At 39.2% G+C, this 19780-nt stretch overlaps 2 protein-coding genes across 2 annotated transcripts in view; both read left to right on the forward strand.

Annotated features, from left to right (window-relative positions):
- Positions 1-9063, forward strand: part of zmiz2 (zinc finger, MIZ-type containing 2) — a 35649-nt gene extending 26586 nt beyond the window's left edge. Inside the window, exons 8-19 of the mRNA XM_053516259.1 lie at positions 248-349; positions 700-871; positions 1341-1482; positions 2801-3011; positions 3558-3663; positions 3788-3945; positions 4192-4259; positions 4811-4879; positions 5013-5257; positions 5764-5933; positions 6347-6571; positions 6695-9063. Of these exons, the coding sequence (XP_053372234.1) occupies positions 248-349; positions 700-871; positions 1341-1482; positions 2801-3011; positions 3558-3663; positions 3788-3945; positions 4192-4259; positions 4811-4879; positions 5013-5257; positions 5764-5933; positions 6347-6571; positions 6695-6802 (1776 nt within the window). The 3' untranslated portion in view covers positions 6803-9063. The remainder of the gene's footprint in view (positions 1-247; positions 350-699; positions 872-1340; positions 1483-2800; positions 3012-3557; positions 3664-3787; positions 3946-4191; positions 4260-4810; positions 4880-5012; positions 5258-5763; positions 5934-6346; positions 6572-6694) is intronic.
- A 4349-nt stretch (positions 9064-13412) lies between these two features.
- On the forward strand, positions 13413-17816 carry ppiab (peptidylprolyl isomerase Ab (cyclophilin A)). The gene is made up of 5 exons (XM_053516248.1): positions 13413-13572; positions 15803-15833; positions 15916-16004; positions 16108-16280; positions 17135-17816. The coding sequence occupies exons 1-5, from the start codon at positions 13504-13506 to the stop codon at positions 17265-17267; spliced, it is 495 nt and encodes a 164-aa protein (XP_053372223.1). The 5' UTR covers positions 13413-13503; the 3' UTR covers positions 17268-17816.
- The last annotated feature ends 1964 nt before the right edge of the window (positions 17817-19780 follow it).

The following is a 19780-nucleotide window of genomic DNA, read 5'->3' on the forward strand; positions in this document are numbered from 1 at the left end:
GTCGCACACAGCAAAAGACCAGTCGAATCTGTGGTTTAAACGTTCCACAAAAACACGAATGTTAAAAACATCAAAGCATTTTGTTGATAAATACACTTTAATAGTCATTTAAGTAAACTTTTTTTTTATGCTATGTAATATTGAACACGTGGCAGCGTATTAGCAAAACGGTCATCATGTAAGCTGACCGAATAACACGACTCTCTTTTAATTTGATAAACTGATCTTGAGATTATTTGTTTCCCAGGCGGATCAGTTCAACGGGCAAGGCAACAACCATGGGAGTATGGCCGCAGGAGTGGGCGGAGGCGGAGGGTACAACACGTTTAATCAAGGGGCTGTGAACGGGGTCAGTGTTCTTTTTATCTTTGATTATCTCTCTTCTTACTTTCCTTTTGTCTGTTTATTTGTTCCTGTAAACAAGTATGCAGGTCACATTAGGTTAATATTTAACTTTAATTTGAGAAGCACCCAGTTTGGACTTTGTTACTCCACCTCATAGGAGCACTTCCTCCAAAAATACTAAGCAGTAGGTTATTTGCATATGACTAACCTAACTTTTTTCTTTTTTTAAAGCAATGTTATTAATAAACGGTGTGTAAAGTTAGTCTTTTATTGTTATGAGTTGTTTACTGTTCCACATACTGTGTATGTAATTTTCTGTTTTTTTTTTTTTTTGTTGTTGTTGTCCTTTTTCAGCCTGGACGGGCAATGCCTGGCTACCCCAGCTCACCCCTCCCAGGGAACCCTACTCCTCCCATGACTCCAGGCACCTCGATTCCATCCTCCTTTATGTCGCCTCTTCCGGATGTCAAGTCTCCCTTCCTCCCTGACGTCAAGCCCAATATCAACACAATGCAGCCCTCTACAGGTACCAGAGATAACATTCTCCCACAATACTGCTTCACACGTCAACTACAGCACTTGTTAACGCACTTCCTCATGTACAGATAAATCACAAAACATGCTCCCAGTGACTATAACACAGCATTATAAAGCATCATTTGACTATAACAATTTTTATTAGAGCCACTATAGCAAGAACTGAATTGACAGTGTTGTTAATTTCTTGACTGAGCTCTTTTTATGTGGCCTTAAAACTTTTTGGTTATTTTAGTAAGACTTTCCTCAAAGGTTCTGTGGTACCTCTGAATAATCAGAAACTCTTTGCACTGTCAAGTATTTCAATGTTTTCTTTTTATACATCAGCATCTGCCCTTCGAATTTTTTTTTTTAATAAGTAAAATAAACAGTTTTGTGTTTTTTTTTTTTTTTTTTTTTTTGATGGAGTGTATTACCTCAGATCTAGTTCTCTGTCTAACTCTGTCCTCTGTCTACAGGGAACCCAAGCGATGACCTGCGGCTGACTTTCCCCGTGAGGGACGGTGTGGTGCTGGAACCCTTCCGGCTGGAGCACAACCTGGCTGTCAGCAACCACGTCTTCCAGCTGCGTGACTCTGTCTACAAGACACTCATGATGAGGTCAGACACATGATCACATGGTCCAACCCCATGATCTAATCCCAAGCTCTTCAATTTCATATATTTAGTACTTGGAATAGTTTTCCAGCAACACAAGAATTGGTTTCTAGAGTCTTTGCATAGCAAAGTATCAAACAACAAATTTTAAATATTTAGTTTGTCTGTCTTAGCATGAACTGATTAGCCCTAAACTTTATAAACACCTGCCTTTATTTTGTGGCTTCCTTTTTTTTAACACAAAAAACAGATAAAACCCATCACAAGACCTCTATAGTTGTGCTGTGGTATCTGGCATCTGTAAATCGTGAGCTCCATGAATCAGACTGGGTTGTTCAGCTCATCCTACCGATGATTAATCAGACGGGGATCTGGAGAATTTTGAGGGCCTTCGCCTCCTTGTCATGTTCATGTAATTCTTGTACAGTGTATCAGGGTTATCATTATTCCGCAGAATGAGGCCAATACCATTAGGGTATACCGCAGCCATGAAGTGTACTTGGTCGGCAACAATGTGTAGGCAGGAGGTCTCAACACAACATCCAGCAAAACATTACACAGAAACAAACATCAGACTGCCTCAGACAGCTTGTTTCCTTTCATAGTGCATCATATTGCTGTTTTCTCCAATAAGCCAGGCATCAAACCATATGATGTAAAAGAAAGCATGGTTCATCTGAGCAGGCCAACTTCTTTTTTTTTTTTTTTTTCCTTTGGGTGTTAATGCTTACATGCCCATTGACGGTGTACGGGGTACAGTATGTGGCCACTCTGTCTAGTCTGCAGCTACAAGCTGCTCTGGAACTGATGTTTGCACGATGTTTTCTTGCTTCCAACACATCAACTTTTACTTCAAAAACTGACCATTTAATTGCTACCCCTCAACCGATGCCACTGTAAAGAGATAATGAGATAGGCTTAGGGACGCCACAATCCTGTACACAACATAAATAGTGTTAAAGATGAATAAATGAATGAACTAGCTAACAATAGCTTATAAAATGCAAAAACACTGCAGCAATAATAATTTCAATCTTTTAAGCTAAAGCAATGAGAGAAATAAATTGATAAAAGGAGAAATCACACAGGATGTGAAAGACATTGTGTTTTGGTGTAGGTGTTAGTTTGAGTATGTCAACTCTTTTTTTTTTTTTTTTTTTTTTTTTTTTTATTTACCCCTTATTCAGCCTGGTGGGATTTTCTTGTTGGGTTTCCCGGTTGTTTGCTTACAATGATATCATCACAGCCTAGAGTATGTCATGTTTAGAACACTTAAACTGTACATAACACGCTGAAGAGTCCTCTGCATTTGTTTGATTAGGCCGGATCTGGAGTTGCAGTTTAAGTGCTATCATCATGAGGACCGGCAGATGAACACAAACTGGCCGGCCTCGGTGCAGGTGAGCGTGAACGCCACGCCCCTCACCATTGAGCGCGGCGACAACAAAACATCCCACAAGCCGCTTTATCTGAAAAACGTGTGTCAGCCGGGTCGGAACACCATCCAGATTACCGTCACTGCCTGCTGCTGTGTAAGTATTTGTGTTCGTTTTCTTTTTGAAATCTCTTTTTTTGTGTTTATCACAAAAGTGGCCATTTAAAACAGGGATTATAATCATAATTAAGTTTGGGATCAGGCCTAGATTGGTAGAACAAAGTAAGATGAGAGAGAAAAGATTAAAGAAGAGGTTAAAGTGATAAATACAGTTATTTTTTTTAGGGATGAGAACTACGGCTCTCTCGATGCGATCTCATCATGATACCTATTTGCTATTGAGAACCTCACGATTAAAAATATATCGAAATATGTATCTGAATCACTTTGAATCATTTCTAATGTTTGTTAAGAAACTTCTTTGAAATCCTACATAAAGGGCTCCGAGTACATCACAGCAAGTTTAATAGAATAGAAAGCAGATTTATGTCTTCCAAACGAGGTAAACGTTCAGATCCTGATGTTTTCAGAATATGGTCAACTTTCTTTATTATATTGTATTTTGCTGCCTGGGATAAATATAAGGTATACTGTGCGAAGTATGATATATGTTTGTAAAGGTGTGCTTTCTTTCCCTCTCCAGTCTCATCTGTTCGTGCTGCAGCTGGTCCATCGGCCCTCGGTGCGCTCTGTGTTGCAGGGTCTTATGAAGAAGAGGCTCCTGCCTGCCGAGCACTGTGTCACCAAAAGTATGTCTTTGCGGTGTTAATAGTTCTCACTCTGCTTACATTGTGTAAAATAAATAAATAAGCTTATTTTTTACTCTTTTTTTTTTTTTTTTTTTTTTTCTGTACTTCCATTTTCTGCTTCCAGTCAAGAGGAACTTCAGCAGCGGAACAATACCGGGAACTCCTGGGCTAAACGGCGAGGACGGTGTCGAGCAGACGGCCATTAAGGTCTCCCTTAAGTGTCCAATCACTTTCCGGCGCATCCAGCTTCCAGCTCGGGGTCACGACTGCAGACACATACAGGTATAAGGATGTTTGTTTTCTGCACCCAGTGAAAGTTATCTAGAACCTTTTTAACTTGAGGGTCAAGCTGATTTTTTGGTAAATATTGGGTTCATAGAGCTGTGCCTCTAAAAATGTAAACAAGTAACTGCTGACTAGTTGCTGACTGCTGACTAGTTGCTCCAATTCCTGGTGCTTATACATTTTAACTCCCTGCTTTATATTTTAGTAAATGTGTCTATTGCTTACGCTGTATTTCCTTAACAGTGTTTTGATCTGGAGTCATACCTGCAGCTTAACTGTGAGAGAGGAACTTGGCGCTGTCCTGTGTGCAAGTAAGAGTCCTTTTCTGTTGCATCAGGATGTTTTTAGATGCACCACATTTAACCTCATGTGAATAGAACAAGAGGAAGTGCTACCCTAAGGTGAAAACCCTTAGGTACTGTTAGTAATTAAATCATGGATTGGGCATTTGATAAGCAAGTTTATGAAGCAGAACTTAGACATACCTGTAACACCCTGTGTGTAACCTTTAACATGCATGAACACCGATGCAACTGTTGGCCTTACCCTGAAAAGGCTCACTTTTAAATATCACTTATACACTATTACATATCTTTAGCTACAACTTTTTAGCAAAATAATTTTCCAGGCAGCCTTGACCTGATGTTGTAAAAGCTAATGAATGTATTGTTTGTCCAAATAAAACTCACAAATGGATTTGCTTTCAAAACGAAGGAAAAGTGATCTAATGAAATGTGTAGGCAAACATTTTAATACCAAGACTGCTGCTAGAACCAGAGCCATTACCACAGAACTATCATGACGGCTGGTTTCAGTGAAGTCTCCTAGAAATCCTCATATACTTTTCTGCTGGTCTTTGCAGTAAGACAGCTCTTCTGGAGGGTCTAGAAGTGGATCAGTACATGCTGGGCATTCTCATCTATATCCAGAAGTAAGTTTATTGTACATCATTGTGACCTTAGTTCAATACACTTTGAAATGTAATCGATTTTCAGTGCTACTTTACCTGAAACCTGAATTTTTTTAAATTTATTATTATTTATTTTTTTAATATATATTAATAGTTCGGACTACGAGGAGATCACTATTGATCCAGTGTGTAGTTGGAAGCCGGTCCCTGTGAAACCTGATCTGCATATTAAAGAGGATCCGGATGGTCCAGCGCTGAAACGATGTCGCACCCTCAGTCCCAGTCATATGATCTTGCCCAGTGTTATGGAAATGATTGCCGCGCTGGGCCCGGCCTCGTCGCCCTACCAATCCTTGCCACAAGGTGGCAGTAGCAGCACGCCTGATTACCCCAGCCAAGGTGGTTATTATTATTTTTTTTTTCCGAATAATGTTTGTACTATAAGGCTCACTTTATGATTGTGCAAAAAAGTTGCAGGTGAGCAACAGGTGGTAAGAGTTTGAATCCCAGTTAAACCTTCTGTAGCTAGGTCTCACACAGAGGAAAACAGACCATGGACAGCACAAAGCCACACCAACAAATTACAAATGTCCAGGGGCCCATGCATATTGAAAAGGCATAAGAGCTCATATGGGTGGTGGTTAGAATGCATGTGTTGGTAGCTGTTTATTTGTTTTTTGTTTTTTCAAGTCTTCTTCACCAAGATCAATAGCTGTCGTGAGATGGAAGAGCACTAGCTAAATTGTGGGGGAATTATATAGATAAAACAATAATAGATATAGATGTTTAGACAGATAAGCAATAATGTACTGTACTGAATATTGATCTCTATTTTTGTAGTACTGACAGAAAACTGTAAAGCCTGTAAACTGACAGCATTTCTTTTTCGTTACTGTGTCTCTTAGCCGGTTCGGGATATTCCAATCAGCCAGGCTTGTCAGACTTCCCCAATGCCCCCGGCACTCCGACCCTGGGCGAGTTTTCCACGGGGCCCCCGCCACTCTCCTACCAGGCCGACCTTCCCAGCGGCCTGCTGACCCCTGAGAAACCCATGGGGCACCCCATGTCCGGACAGGTAGCACATCCACACCATTGACAAGTATTTTTGCATTTTTAAAATTTATTTTACCGAAAACAACAAAAATATACTGTCCACACATGGGTTTAACCCCACAAGTTTAAGGGACCTCCCTCATACCTCTGACATGGATTTAGCTGCATTAATACCACGCAGTGAACGCAGGTGATGGTTTTACGGTCTCCATATGCTGCATATGAAAGTAAGAGCTCCTTGAATGCTATTGGAGACGACAGCATGCCCTCGCTGCACCCTCAGCCATGTCACTGACAGCTGCTTTTCTAAACCACAGCTTTCACATACATAAAGTTCTGATTTTAGGCACACGTTTTGCTTCTTTCAGTTTCATAAACAGTTACATCACTCTTTGGTTTTCTCTTTTTTTATATATATATATATTTATTTTTAAGATTCCCCACTCTAGTCGCATGGACCCATCTCACAACCCCCTCCAGCAGCAGCAGCAGCAGCAGCCACAACAGCAGCATCAACCTCTCCATGGCAGTTCCAACATGGGTGGCCCTGGAGGACCCATGCATCCACGCAGCTCCAACCAGAATCCGCGGCTGCACACAGATAACTTTGGCCTGGGCGGCCCCGGGGGGCCCGGCGATGTAACGGAGCCTGGTCTTGATGTGAGTCACCAATAAGTCGTTTGATTTAACATATAATCCCTAATAATGGGAAAATTGTTACTGATGGACAAACCTAATGCTGTCTTTCTTCTTCTTCTTCTTCTTCTTCTTCTTCTTCTCTAGCTGCTCCCAGAGCTAACAAACCCAGATGAGCTGCTGACCTACCTAGGTCCTCCTGACCTTCCCAACAACAGTAACGATGATCTGCTCTCGCTGTTTGAGAGCAACTGAGCTCCTACACAGTTTATACACCACCTCCAGCTAAGCCACACCACCCTTAAAAAGAAAAAAAAATCTCCCAGCAGTACATACTCCTAACACGCTATGAGGAGGTTTTGGGGGGGGATCAGGTTGTGGATCCTTGCAAACATTTAAGCCTAATTTTTGGCCTGCTCTGTTCCTTTGAGACTGGAATGCAGAAATGTTCATAGCGAGGAAGGCGCAGAAGATTTAACCCGACTTTGACGTTACTGTTAGTCTGCCTCTGAAAAATGTCATGGTTTTATTGTTCTTTTTTTTTTCTTTCTAATTTTAAAGAGTCCCTTTTATACTTCCAGCTCCTGCAAAATCCATTTGTAGAAAAGCACCCCATCTGATGTCTAACTTGTGCTTGGTGTAAATTACATCACATTTGGAGTATATGGAATTTGCCCATTTGTTGTTTATTCTTGATCATGTTTTCCTCAAGTGTGAAGTACAGACTTCTTCAAAATCCAGAATTTGTCGACAACAAGAAGATCCGAATTTTGATAAAGTTACGGGCTCTTTAAGGATGAAATCAGGAAAAAAAACAAGCCAAAATATGTCTAGCTTCTGTTGTAACTTGAATGCATGTAAAAGCCGGGAATGCCAATGGACCCTGAAAAACACAAGACACATACTTGCCTTACTTCAACAGGTTAAAAAAAGAAAGAAAGAAAATCACCACCAGTAAGCTAGCATGCTATCATATGCCCACACCTTTACTTGATTTCACAAAATTTGTACTTTAAGTCCTGGAGTTAGCTTATACTTTGTGTTAGGAGCCTCTGCATGCCCTTGTCCATCACCTTGTTGTTTAGAGATGCAGTCGCAAACTATATCTCGCTGTAGCATCAAAGAAACGTACTGTACTCATTTGCCAACCTTAAAAAAAAAATAAAGAAATAAAATTAGGCTGTGTCTTGAGGGAGGGCTTTAAATCCAGCGCTATCTGGCAGACACTGTGGATATGAGAAAACCATTCAATCCCTGGGAGTGTCTTTACGCAAGATGAAATACAAGAAGCACACATTAACGCACACACGTACCACAAACTGTACCGAGTGTGTATCTCCGACACTTTGCTCTACTCGCAGCTCTTTGCCTCCTTGTCTGTTTTATTCCCCTTTTTAAACAGTGGTGTCTTCCTGCACTGTTGGCACAAAAGTCCTGTGCTGATTGTAATTCTGTTCCACACAAGAAAAGGAACAAAGTCACAATCCCAAACGTTCTCTAGTCACACAGCCTTTACCTTCTAGGACTTGTGTTTTTTTTAGTTGCCTTTAGATATGCAATTTCCCATCGTTCAGCAGAAGGACTCGGCAGAAAGAAGAGGTCTCTCAGAGCACAAGCAACTCAATCACATCTTAGCAGACAGGGTATCTCTTTCACAAATGCACACTCGAACTCAAAGAATGCGACTCTGTTGTTTTAAGAGTGCGTTCAGGTCCTAAAGTTTTGCAGTCTCACATTTTGCCTCTGACATTCGGATCTTACATCTTTTGCAGTACGGTGGCCTCTTGATGGTCCGGTCTAATGGCAGTACCCATTACTTGTTACTGATAAGGAACATTTAGAGAGCTGTGTTGAAAATATGTACAGATATAGGATTATTATTGCTACAGATCTATACACACTCTGTACCCCATGATAAAACAGGCATACACTTTAAACACTATGACAAACATTCGTTTTTGTCCGAAAAGTTCTTGTTCCTTTGCAAAAAAAAAAAAAAAAAAAAAGACTAGAAGGAGAGAGAGGGACAGTCTGCTGCCCTGTATCCTGTCTTGTCTTACTTTATTATTTATGATTGCTCTCTGGATGCTGTTGGCTATGTGCAGTTTGTATCCTAAACAATCCAGGGAGGGTCAGGAGTTCTTGGATGTGCAATTGTTTTTTGAAGACATTTGTGTATCATACGAATTTATCTTTTGATTATATAATTATTGTTATTATAATAATTATAAAGATAATTGGTGGACCTGTATGCATCTCTTACGTGTGTTATCTAGCAAAGTTTATGAATTTGTTTTTAAAAAAGAAAACAGAAAAAAAAAAAAAGCTTCATTTCATCACCAGATCTGTGACCATGAAGGGTTTCAATAAGAGAGCGGAGGAGCGTCTTTGAGACCAGCAGCAAGTCACACTTACTGTTCGTCCAGCTGTTTAAAAAAAAAAAAAAAAAGTTTGACTGTCATGTGTAGGTGAATCTTTTATGTTTTAACGATTGAATTAAACTTGTAAAATCTTAATCATTTTTTTTGTTTGTTTTTCTAAAGATGTGAAATATTTCCATTATGTTTTTTAAGTAAAGACTTAATCCCCATCCTGTTGCATTTGAGTTTGTTTTTTTAATGATCTTGTGATAAGACCATCCTAACAGACTACTTACATTTCAGAAGACTTGTATCTGCAGCTACAAATACAGAATATATTTAGTGTGTAGTTTGTTGAATTGATGATTAGACCATATGAACTAGACATACTTAATAATGAGCACTGCTTTCATGATCTTGATATGATTTCAAATAAAATTCTTATTTGGGACATACACAACCATTTACAGCATGATATGCAATGAAATGCTTAAAGATAAGAATAAATTTCTAATTTTATCTGCAATAAGATGAGAAAGAAAAGATTTTCAAATTCCAAACCTACAAATATACAGATTTTCATTCATTTACTTACTCATCGTCTATACTGCTTTATCCTGTATACAGGGTCACAGGGGACCTCAGGAGACTTGGAGCAAGAGGTGGGGTACATCCTGGATGGGTGCCAATCCATCACATTGCACACACTCACACGCTCATTCACACACTATGGGCAATTTGGCAATGCCAGTTAACCTAATCTGCATGTCATTGGATTGTGGGAGGAAACGAGATTACCTGGAGGAAACCCACCAAACATGTGGAGAACATGCACACTTCACACACACAGACCACTAGGAAACCCAGAGCACTGAACATACATTGTCAAAAGTATTCGCTCATCTGCCTTCACATGCATATGAACTAGAGTAATATCCGATTCTTAATCCATAGGGTTTAATACGATTTGCAGCCATAACAGCTTCAACTCTTCTATGAGAGCTTTCCACAAGGTTTAGGACTGTGTTTATGGGACTTTTTAACCATTCATCCAGAATCCATTTGTGAGGTCAGACACAGATGTTGGACGCGAAGGCCAGTCTTGCAGTCTTTGCTCTAAATCATCCCAAAGGTGTTCTATTGGGTTGAGGTCAGGACTCTGTGGGCCAATCAAGTTCTTTCAAATCAAACTCATTCATCCCTGTCTTTATGGACCTTGCTTTGTGCACTGGTGCGCAGTCATGATGGAAAAGAAAAGGGCCGTCCCTAAACTGTTATCACTAAGTTGGAAGCATGACATTGTCCAAAATGTCTTGGTATACTGAAGCATTAAGAGTTCCACCAAATTTTACAATTGGCACAATGCAGTCAGACAAGTACCAATCTCCTGGCAACCCCCAAACCCAGTCAACCAAGACAGATAAGCCTGATTCGTCATTCCAGAGAACACGTCTACACTGCTCTAGAGTCCAGTGGCGGCGTGCTTTACACCACTGCATCTGATGCTTTGCATTGCACTTGATGATGTAATGCTCGGATGCAGCTGATCGGCCATGGAAACCCACTCCATGAAGCTCTCTATACATTGTTCTTGAGCTAATCTGAAAGCCACATGAAGTTCAAAGGTCTGGGTGTCATAGTCAGCATTGTTTTGTCAAGTTGATGCCAAAAAACTCAATTTTGGTCTCACTTTATCCCAATCCTTTTGTTCATTGGTGAACTTCAGATGGGCCTGTACGTATGCATTCTTGACTCTTGAGTTCTTGCTGCACTGATTTCAATCCTTGGCGGCTTATCATGTTATCAATGTTTTGATTGGTGACTGTGCTCCCAGCTGCCTTGAGATCATTCACAAGCTCCTCCTGTATAGTCCTGCACTGATCCCTCATTTTTCTCATGATTATTCTTACCCCATAAGGTAAAATCTTGCATGGAGCTCCAGACTAAGGGTGATTGATGGTTTCTTTGTATTTCTTTAATTTGTAAATAATCACTCCAACAGCTGTCTCCTTCTCACCAAGCTTCTAGCTCATGGTCTTGTAGCCCATTTCAGCCTTGTGCAGGTCTACAGTCTTGCAAATACTTCCTTTGATAGTGACGAGATTAGAATGGAAGATAGAGATTCTGTGGTCAGGTGGCTTTTATACACATTATGCAATGTTGTTAGGAGCTCCTTCTTAAATTAATATGTGTATCATATGAGTATCATACATAACCAGTCTGTAGGAGTCAGAATTATTGTTGGTTGCTTGGGGATCAAATACTTATTTCCCCTTACTGAAATGCAAATCGATTTATAACATTTGTATTGTGTGCTTTTTCTGGATTTTGGCTTGATATCTCTATCCTGTACCATAAACCTATGATAAAAATGATAAACCCTTCATTTCTTTGTAAGCGGGAAAACTTAGAAAATCTGCAGGGGATCAAACACTTATTTTCCCCACTATATATATATATATATATATATATATATATATATATATATTAGTGCTGTCAATCGATTAAAAAAAAATTAACTAATTAATCGCACAATTTTTTGCAATTAATCGCGATTAATCACAATTAAAAGACTGAAACTTTTTGGATATGTAAATGTAAATAATTAATGTAAACTCAAGACAATAAAACTATATAAATTCAAATATGATTGTTTATTGGAATTTTTGTTTAACTTGTAACACAGATTTTCTCATGTAAACAACATACCTGCAATAAACCATCAATATTCTCCAAATTAACTGTTGGCTTGAAAGCCATATTTATTACAGAAATAAAAACACAGGTATGTGCCATTTGTGTCATTTGAATTTCAAAACAATCAATGCAATTTACATTGGCGAGGCCCTGTAGAGATTGTTTCGGTGGGGTGTTTTGCTTTTAAGTGATATGTCAAAGACGAATTACTTCTGTGGTATTTAAATTCGGCTTTGCAAAATGTACAGATTACTTTTGTTTTATCCACAGAACCATCCGGCAGAGTTTTATACTGAAACTTTCCGTCTAAAAGTCCTTCCTTGGTCTTATCCATACTTCTTTGCACGTTGAACACACGTCGGCCACAACAGGAAAAAAAAAAAACTGCAACCGCGTTAATTGCGTTAAATTTTTTTAATGCGTTAAATATTTCAAATTAATCGCATGCGTTAACGCACTAATTTTGACAGCACTAATATATATATATATATATATATATATATATATATATATATTTCACATTCTGTACAATTTATAAAGGGTATAAGAGACAGCAAAAGTATGAGTTTTTATCTTGCCATCATTATAGACCTCCTGGTTGTGCTACACACACTCCTGGCACTTTGCCTGGAATGACATCATTACAGACTTCAGTAGATCTCACAGAGGACCTTTAGTTTCATTAAATTAACATTAATGCACTGTATGTTTGCACACAGTAATTATAACCAGACACCTAAAGGATTTTAATCCCTGTAGAAGAGCTTCAGTCATGTGTTGCCTGTTACACCATCACATCTTAAAAAACAATATACACACACTGATCAGCCAAAACATTATGACCATCTGCCTCATATTCAGTAGGTCACCCTTTGCCACCAAAACAGTAATGACCTTTGTGTTCTGACCTTTGTGTTTTCTTAATTTGATCTTCACTAGCGCTTCTATTCAATTGGACTACATGGGCCAGCCTTCACTCCCCATGTGCATCAGGAGTCTGTCACCAGTTGACAGATTTTTCTTCCTTGGATCACTTTTGGTGTGTCCTGACCACTGCAGCCTGGGAACATGCCACAAGACGCAGTTTTGGACATGCTCTGACCCAGTCCTCAAGCCATAACAATTTAGTCCTTGTTAAAGTCCAACTCAAATCCTTATGCTTCCAAGGCTCACTGATGCACATGGTAGGCAAAGGCTGTCCCATCCAAAAAAAAGTGAGTGTAGATTAAATTGATGTTAATGCTGGATAAAAAGGTGTCAGAACACACAGTGCATCACTGGTATTGTGGCCAAAGGGGGACCTACTCAATATTAGGCAGATGGTCATAATGTTATGGCTGATCGATGTGTGTCTGTGTGGCACACACACACACATATATATATATATATATATATAAAGCAGGAAAGCCTTTCATGCTTTTATTTTAACCTGCACCTGTACTGAAGTGGAATATAAAGACTATAAGTCGAAACTCTTCATGATGGCGCTCTCCCTACAGCTCTGTGCCATAATGGCGAATTTAATCCCCGGCCGACGCCCTCGCGCCATGACACACAGCGCTAACCGCGCGAATATAGACACACGCCTAAACCCGGTTGCGCGAATCCTATTGGCTTAAACTGAGTGTCGTCATTGATGCTGGGTCCCAATTGCCCAATCAGAAGGAGGCTCGTGATAATTGGAACTCTGCTCTAATATGATGCGGTATTTCAGTCTTTGATTGGCTGAGAGGACTGTCAATCAACAGTAAGAGGTCTACATATGGTCCAATAAGAAACGGTTTCCGAGATGCTGCTATATATTCAAGTTTTTGCGAGTGCTCGGTCCGCCACATCCTGCTCACGGCTCGCGTGCAAGTCTCGCTTTGGTTATAGAAAGAGAGCGTGTGTGTGTCCGACATGGCCAATCCTAAAGTGTTCTTTGACATCGCCATCGATGGGAAAGCTGCAGGGAGGATTGTAATGGAGGTGAGAGGGTTCAAGTGGTTAAATGTGATTTATAATTGGAACAGATTTGGCTATGGGTTCACGGATAATTTAACTTGAATAGTCTCTTCTACTGACTAGGGCGCATTTAACTGTACACGTGTGTGTGTGTGTGTAAATGAGTACCTGGTGCAAGCATTAATGATGCATGTAAAATATGAATAAAAATCATGAACAAATAGGATACATGTTTTACGGCTTGTTTAATTTGCTCTGTATTCTTAAACATTAAAAATGAGTGGCTCTCTCGCTTTAAAGTGGTCACGTGTTCTGAAGGCCAAGTTCAACCGTTAGTAAAGTTTGCTCCCGAGTGTCCGGTGCACGTTTTTAAGAAATTCCGGACGCCATCTTCATTTCTATTGCGGCCTTAGGCTGCCATTTTGAATCTCCATTAAACTTCACACACTGGGTTATTTTTTTAATATAAAAAAATATAATTTTATTTTAAAAAATGTGCTTTATCGTCGTCATTGATGAATTAATTTATTAAATACACAATTCCTGTTTTTGTTTTTAAAGATTTTTTTTTCGTCTGCGTGCCAACTCTCATGACGCATGCGCGCACCCCTTGTGTCGAATTATTCTAATATTAATTAACCTATTAATAGGCGATTATGATTAAAATGGTAGGCAATATGCTCATTCATGATGAATAAGTTCACTAATACTGGTAGACACTATTGTAGCTGGAGTTGCTTCCGAGTGTCCTCACATGCCCGCAAACGAGACTTCGGATCAAATGAACCGGGTGACGATTAACGAATAAATCGCTCGTTTGTGAACGTTTATTCGACTAACTGGTTTAGCAGTATTTTTACTCCATTATGTCTTTAATAGTATAAGGCTATTGACTTTCTTTTAAATTAAACTAAAATCTGAGTATTGAATCATGAGGTGTCGTTCAATCACGAATCGTCTTTTTCCGGTGAGTCATCTGAAAAGCGATTCAGTCTCACCGTTATTTAAATTGAGCATTTTGTTGAACTGAATTTTATCTTGATATAAATGTAGGGCCACTTTATAATTTTAGTGTCTAGAGGCTATGCATTTACATCTAAATAACGTAAGAGTCGTTGACGCGCTGTAAAGTTTGCAGTTATTCCGGTAGCCGCCAGAGGGCGCTTATCTGTCTCTGCCCTGCATTGATTTTTACTAAATTTTTGGAGCAAAGACAAAAGTCACTACTAAACAGAAGCAACTTCACCTGCTAAGCTCGACTGTAAATGTTTGGGTGGTAAGTCTATAATAGACAGACTTGCACTGAACTCTGGTGTTTGTTCATGAGCGAGTCGTTGTTTCTGAACAGGTCGTGACTCAGAAGGAGTAGTCTCCGAGTGATTGGTTCGTTTTCTGCTGGGAACTGTAGGCCGTTACAGGAAACAGAAATGAGGAGGGTTTTTTTTTTTTTTTAATTCGGAATCGTTCGTACTTGTCACGTGACTCCCTTAGACAAAAGAACGACCGATTCGGACGAGAAGATCTGATGAACGGAATGAGCCGCTCGTCTCTCTGATGTCTTTAGCGGCATTGTAATATTTTTATTACTGGAACTACAGCACGTGTTTGGGGTCTGTTTATGGAAAATTTTAATTATTTTTCTTATGAACAAAAGAAACAAAATTACCTAGACTCTAGAATTCGTTCATTTTTGATGAGATTCAAAGAACTGAGTCACTAAAATCATTCAAACGTCCGTCACTAAAATGTAGATGCAGTTTTCTTAACTGTCTTGAGTAATCCAGTTTAATTATCTAGATAAACCAGTTCATGTGCTGTTTCTTTTTTAATAAGACAACCTGCCTACATGAAACCAAAACAATTAATTCTTTTGTGTACGGTTAAATCTCAAAGCATGCTCTTTAATGTCTTAAAGCTTCCAGTCATGGGATATCAAATACTCAAAGTTAACTGCATGTTCATGTGGTTTAATGGTTTTAATAAAATCTCCAGCTTTTATTGGTAATCAGCTTTAATTACACAAAATGCTGTGACAGATTTATGTAAATAATTGGGCTGCAGTGTGGCATTGCCTGTGTCACTGATCTGTTTCACTTCAATACTGAAATGTTTGTCGCTAATAATGTTAAGGTGGCTGTGACTTAATGAATCCTGTGGGTCCAGTCAGAGGGATTTATACGATTTACAGAAATACAAAGTGGTTTTCTTTTTCAATTTATCCTGATCATTTCCCCTGTGTCTTGTTTCTCCTCAGTTGAGAGCCGATGTGGTCCCCAAGACCGCTGGTGAGTTTCATTTCTTTGCTAGAGACTTATTTCTCCCGTGTGTAATGAGAAGCTTTTAAAAATTAATATTTCTCACTAACAGAAAACTTCCGTGCTCTGTGCACTGGAGAGAAGGGGTACGGCTACAAAGACTCCGGCTTCCACCGCGTCATCCCAGGTTTCATGTGCCAGGTAGGTCCTGTTACTTATATATTTTTTTTTAGGATTGTTTATCAGAACATTAAATCGTACAGTTTATTGACCGTCTCTGGATTGCTGTTTGCAACTCTTTTAGGGCGGCGACTTCACAAACCATAACGGAACCGGTGGAAAGTCCATCTATGGCAACAAGTTTGCAGATGAGAACTTCACACTGAGGCACACAGGAGCTGGTATTCTGTCCATGGCCAACGCAGGTCCTAACACCAACGGCTCACAGTTCTTTATCTGCACTGATAAGACCACCTGGTGAGGCATTTTTTTTCTTGCAGCGTGTTATGTTTAGCATATTTCTGTTAGTCCAGAGTTCACTTGATCAAGAAATGCAAGTTAAGATTTTGGCACTAGGTATGTTCAGTTGTTTGATCTCTCCTAAGCTAATTGTAATTTCGTAACAATTATTAAAATTCGGTTTCTGAGCTGGGCTAGATTAATTCAAGGGTAAATCACTTACTCCAACAAGATTGGTTAGACTTGATGGTAACTGAGTAGCACTTCTCTTTTATAGATGAATTTAATGTTGAACATCTGCAGAACAAGTTATTTAACTTGTCATAGCAGCAATAAATTGTTCTTCCCTCACCAAATGTTCTTGATGTATTGGGTGAGAACAGGTCGTTCGGTTACTTGAAAAGTTCTTATCCTGGAAGTTCATCCATGGAATAGTGGTGGTGGTTCTGGTTATACTTCAGTTGAGTTGTGCCAAGTGCTGACACCAGAGGCTTCTATAAATACTAAACATTTTTGTATTTCCTGCTAATTACAAACTCCTGTTGGAGAAGAGTCACAGGGTTGAGAATTCAGTGGTAAAAATGTAAAATAGGGAGATCATGTTTTCAGTACTTGTGTTTGGAGGTGGAATGAATGGGCAAGTAAGGCCTTGGTGGATTTGTACCAAGGAAAAAATAAGGCAGGTTTTCCTGAGTTATCTTCCATGTGCCATAACTACTAACCAAAAATGGTTGCAAGTTGTCTCAGATTCCTGGTTGACATGATGGGACTTCAGATAGTGGAATGTTTTTCTGATCACTCTGACTGGGTGTGTGTGAGACCCCACCGTGAAAGTCTTTATTCTAATTTTGCTCTCCCTTTTCTCTGAACAGGCTGGACGGCAAGCACGTCGTGTTCGGAAGCGTCATCGATGGCATGGATGTCATCAGAACCGTCGAGAAAAAGGGAAGCAGCAGCGGCAAGTGCTCTGCCAAGATCACCATCGCCAACTGTGGCCAACTTTAAATCTCGCTTCCAGTCAACACCTAGCTTCAGTTTTGTGCATTCCTTTGCCTTCCTTTAATTTCCTTATTCCTGTTCTTATGGAAACACTTGTTACACAAAACATGGCTGTTAGATGCATCATAAATAGAACCTTTTGTTTAACAAAAAAAGAATTAAAGGTGGAACAAGAACCCTTTGGATCATTTTTGTTTTATTAGAATTGCCTCAGGTTTTTTTTTTTTTTTTTTTTTTCCTCTCCTTTCAGGGTCATCAAACGAGTATTGTAATTTCTAGGACCAAAGTGGTTAAATTGTTACATTTAATAATGAAATGGTGCTGCTGCAAAGTTAATTTTTGTTGTCCAACTAGCACTTAGTAACTTGGCACTAGAACATGAAGTATATTCATCCATGTTTGTAGTGGGATATTTTAAAGAAAGCTAAACACTTTGGGAAGCCTAAAGCTGTAGTTGTGGGGTGTTGATGCTAAAAGCTGTAATTAAAGAGTAAAAAATGTGCTTTCAATGTACACTGTATGCCTTTTGAGAGGAAAATAAATTTTAAAAGCTAATCTGAATGTTTTTAAAGATGTTGCCTCATTAGAATTGTTAGGGTGGAATTTATCCTCCAGTAACAAAGAATGAGCTTTTTTTTTTTTATTAAAATTAGCTAATATTGATATGGTAGGTTTGGGTAATCTCATGAGTATACACGTACAGATCGTCACTGCGTTAGGTTGTCCATTACACGTCAGGTGGGGATGTGAGTTAATATGGAAGCAAACTGGCATATTTTGAATAATCAAAATGTAATCGCTGCTGAGGGGTTAGTTTTGGAATGAAATACCACTTAATTTATTAAACTGAAATATTTGACTTTGAAATCGTTCATTGAATTTCACATGAAATTCTCCAGCAGTCCATTTTAAGCTGTAGAATTTTAATCTATATTTAAATACTCAAAATTCAGATATTTAAAATGCATATCTAATGTGTCCTGTTTTATGAAGCTCAATTCGGATCTAGAAACAGAACCCGGAACACAAGCGGTCGCGCCTGAACAGCGTCAATCCGGCCAACGGCCAATCAGGTAACCATACGTCAGTCACGTGACCCAGGAAAGCGCCCGTCTCGGTTATTTTTTTGCTAAAATTAATAACATAAACACTAAAGGAGCACCAGTAGTAGAAACAAAAATTTACCCCATATGACTCAACAGTAGGATTATAACTGGTTCGGACCTATTTTTTTTTTTTTAAACTTAATACTTTCTAAGTATCTCATGATTTAATTTTTGAATACAAGAAAGAGGAGGGATTTCTCCAATCCGTCTAGGCAAAATTGCTTCAACATGACGGCAGAGGGCGCTAGTGCATGCACCTGCAGTTTGTTACACTAAATTGTCCAATATGATTTTTTTTTTTTTTTTTAGATATTCAAGTAATTTTGTGATTAAAGTTATGCTAGCATGAAAATCAGACTGATGTTTTGTTAATACGATGAACTCGAGCTAGAGTTGCCACCCATCTCTCATAGAATGAGATGCACTATATAGACAAAAGTATTTGGCCAAACCTGTTATTGAATTCAGGTGTTTCAATCAGGTCCTTTATCCCCAGTAAAGGGAAATCTTAATGCTTTAGCATACCAAGTCATCTTGGACAGTGCTATGCTTTCAACTTTGTGGCATCAGTTTGGGGAAGGCCCTTTTCTATTCCAACATGACTGAGCCCCTGTGCACAAAGCGAGGACTATAAAGTGACCATGACATCATTCGGTCTGATAGCAACAGCAGATTTAACAATATAAGCATAAAATAGACACCATCCGTGTAGGAACAGAACCCCCCCTTATCATCCTTATCTCCATTGTGAGGCCATGTAATTTGCCAGAGAATTCTTTACACTCAAAGGCAAAAATATTGCATCCTCATTTGTGTGATATCAGATAGCAGGGAGTGTTAGTTAGCTGGAGGTTCAGTATAACAGGAGGGGTGTTTAAGTTAATACAGAATCCAGTTTCGGTATTGGAGGCTCAGGCACAAAACTGTTTGTACAATTTTAGTCCTGAATTATTGAGCAACTGTAGTCACAAGGCATCAGAGAACAGCTGTCTGCATCAGCCTGGTCCAAGTCCAAGATCATGGTCAAGTGGAACCATCCACAGTCACCACACACATCAGATTCGCACCATTACCTAAAACAAAACTATTTACAAAAGGCCTGGTTAAATAAAGAGTTTTCCCAAATATTAATAGGAAGATTGTTCCATAACTTTGAAGCTTTATCATAAAGTTTATCTGCTGGTTTAAATGAAGCAATAACTTTATGTAAATCTTAAACATTAAACCATTTGTTGACTAATGAGAATTCTGCACAGATGTACAACAACCCAAAAACATCTACCACCACCTAGTGGCAGAGGCATGAAAATACATGACTGCTGCAACTTCTACCTTGGTGAGGATACAGTAACATTACATGTACAGTACTTCACTCCAGGCTTCATCAGTCAACTTCATCAGTCATTATTTACC

The sequence above is a fragment of the Clarias gariepinus genome, chromosome 17 (genome assembly GCF_024256425.1).
Source record: "Clarias gariepinus isolate MV-2021 ecotype Netherlands chromosome 17, CGAR_prim_01v2, whole genome shotgun sequence".
Lineage (NCBI taxonomy): Eukaryota > Metazoa > Chordata > Actinopteri > Siluriformes > Clariidae > Clarias > Clarias gariepinus.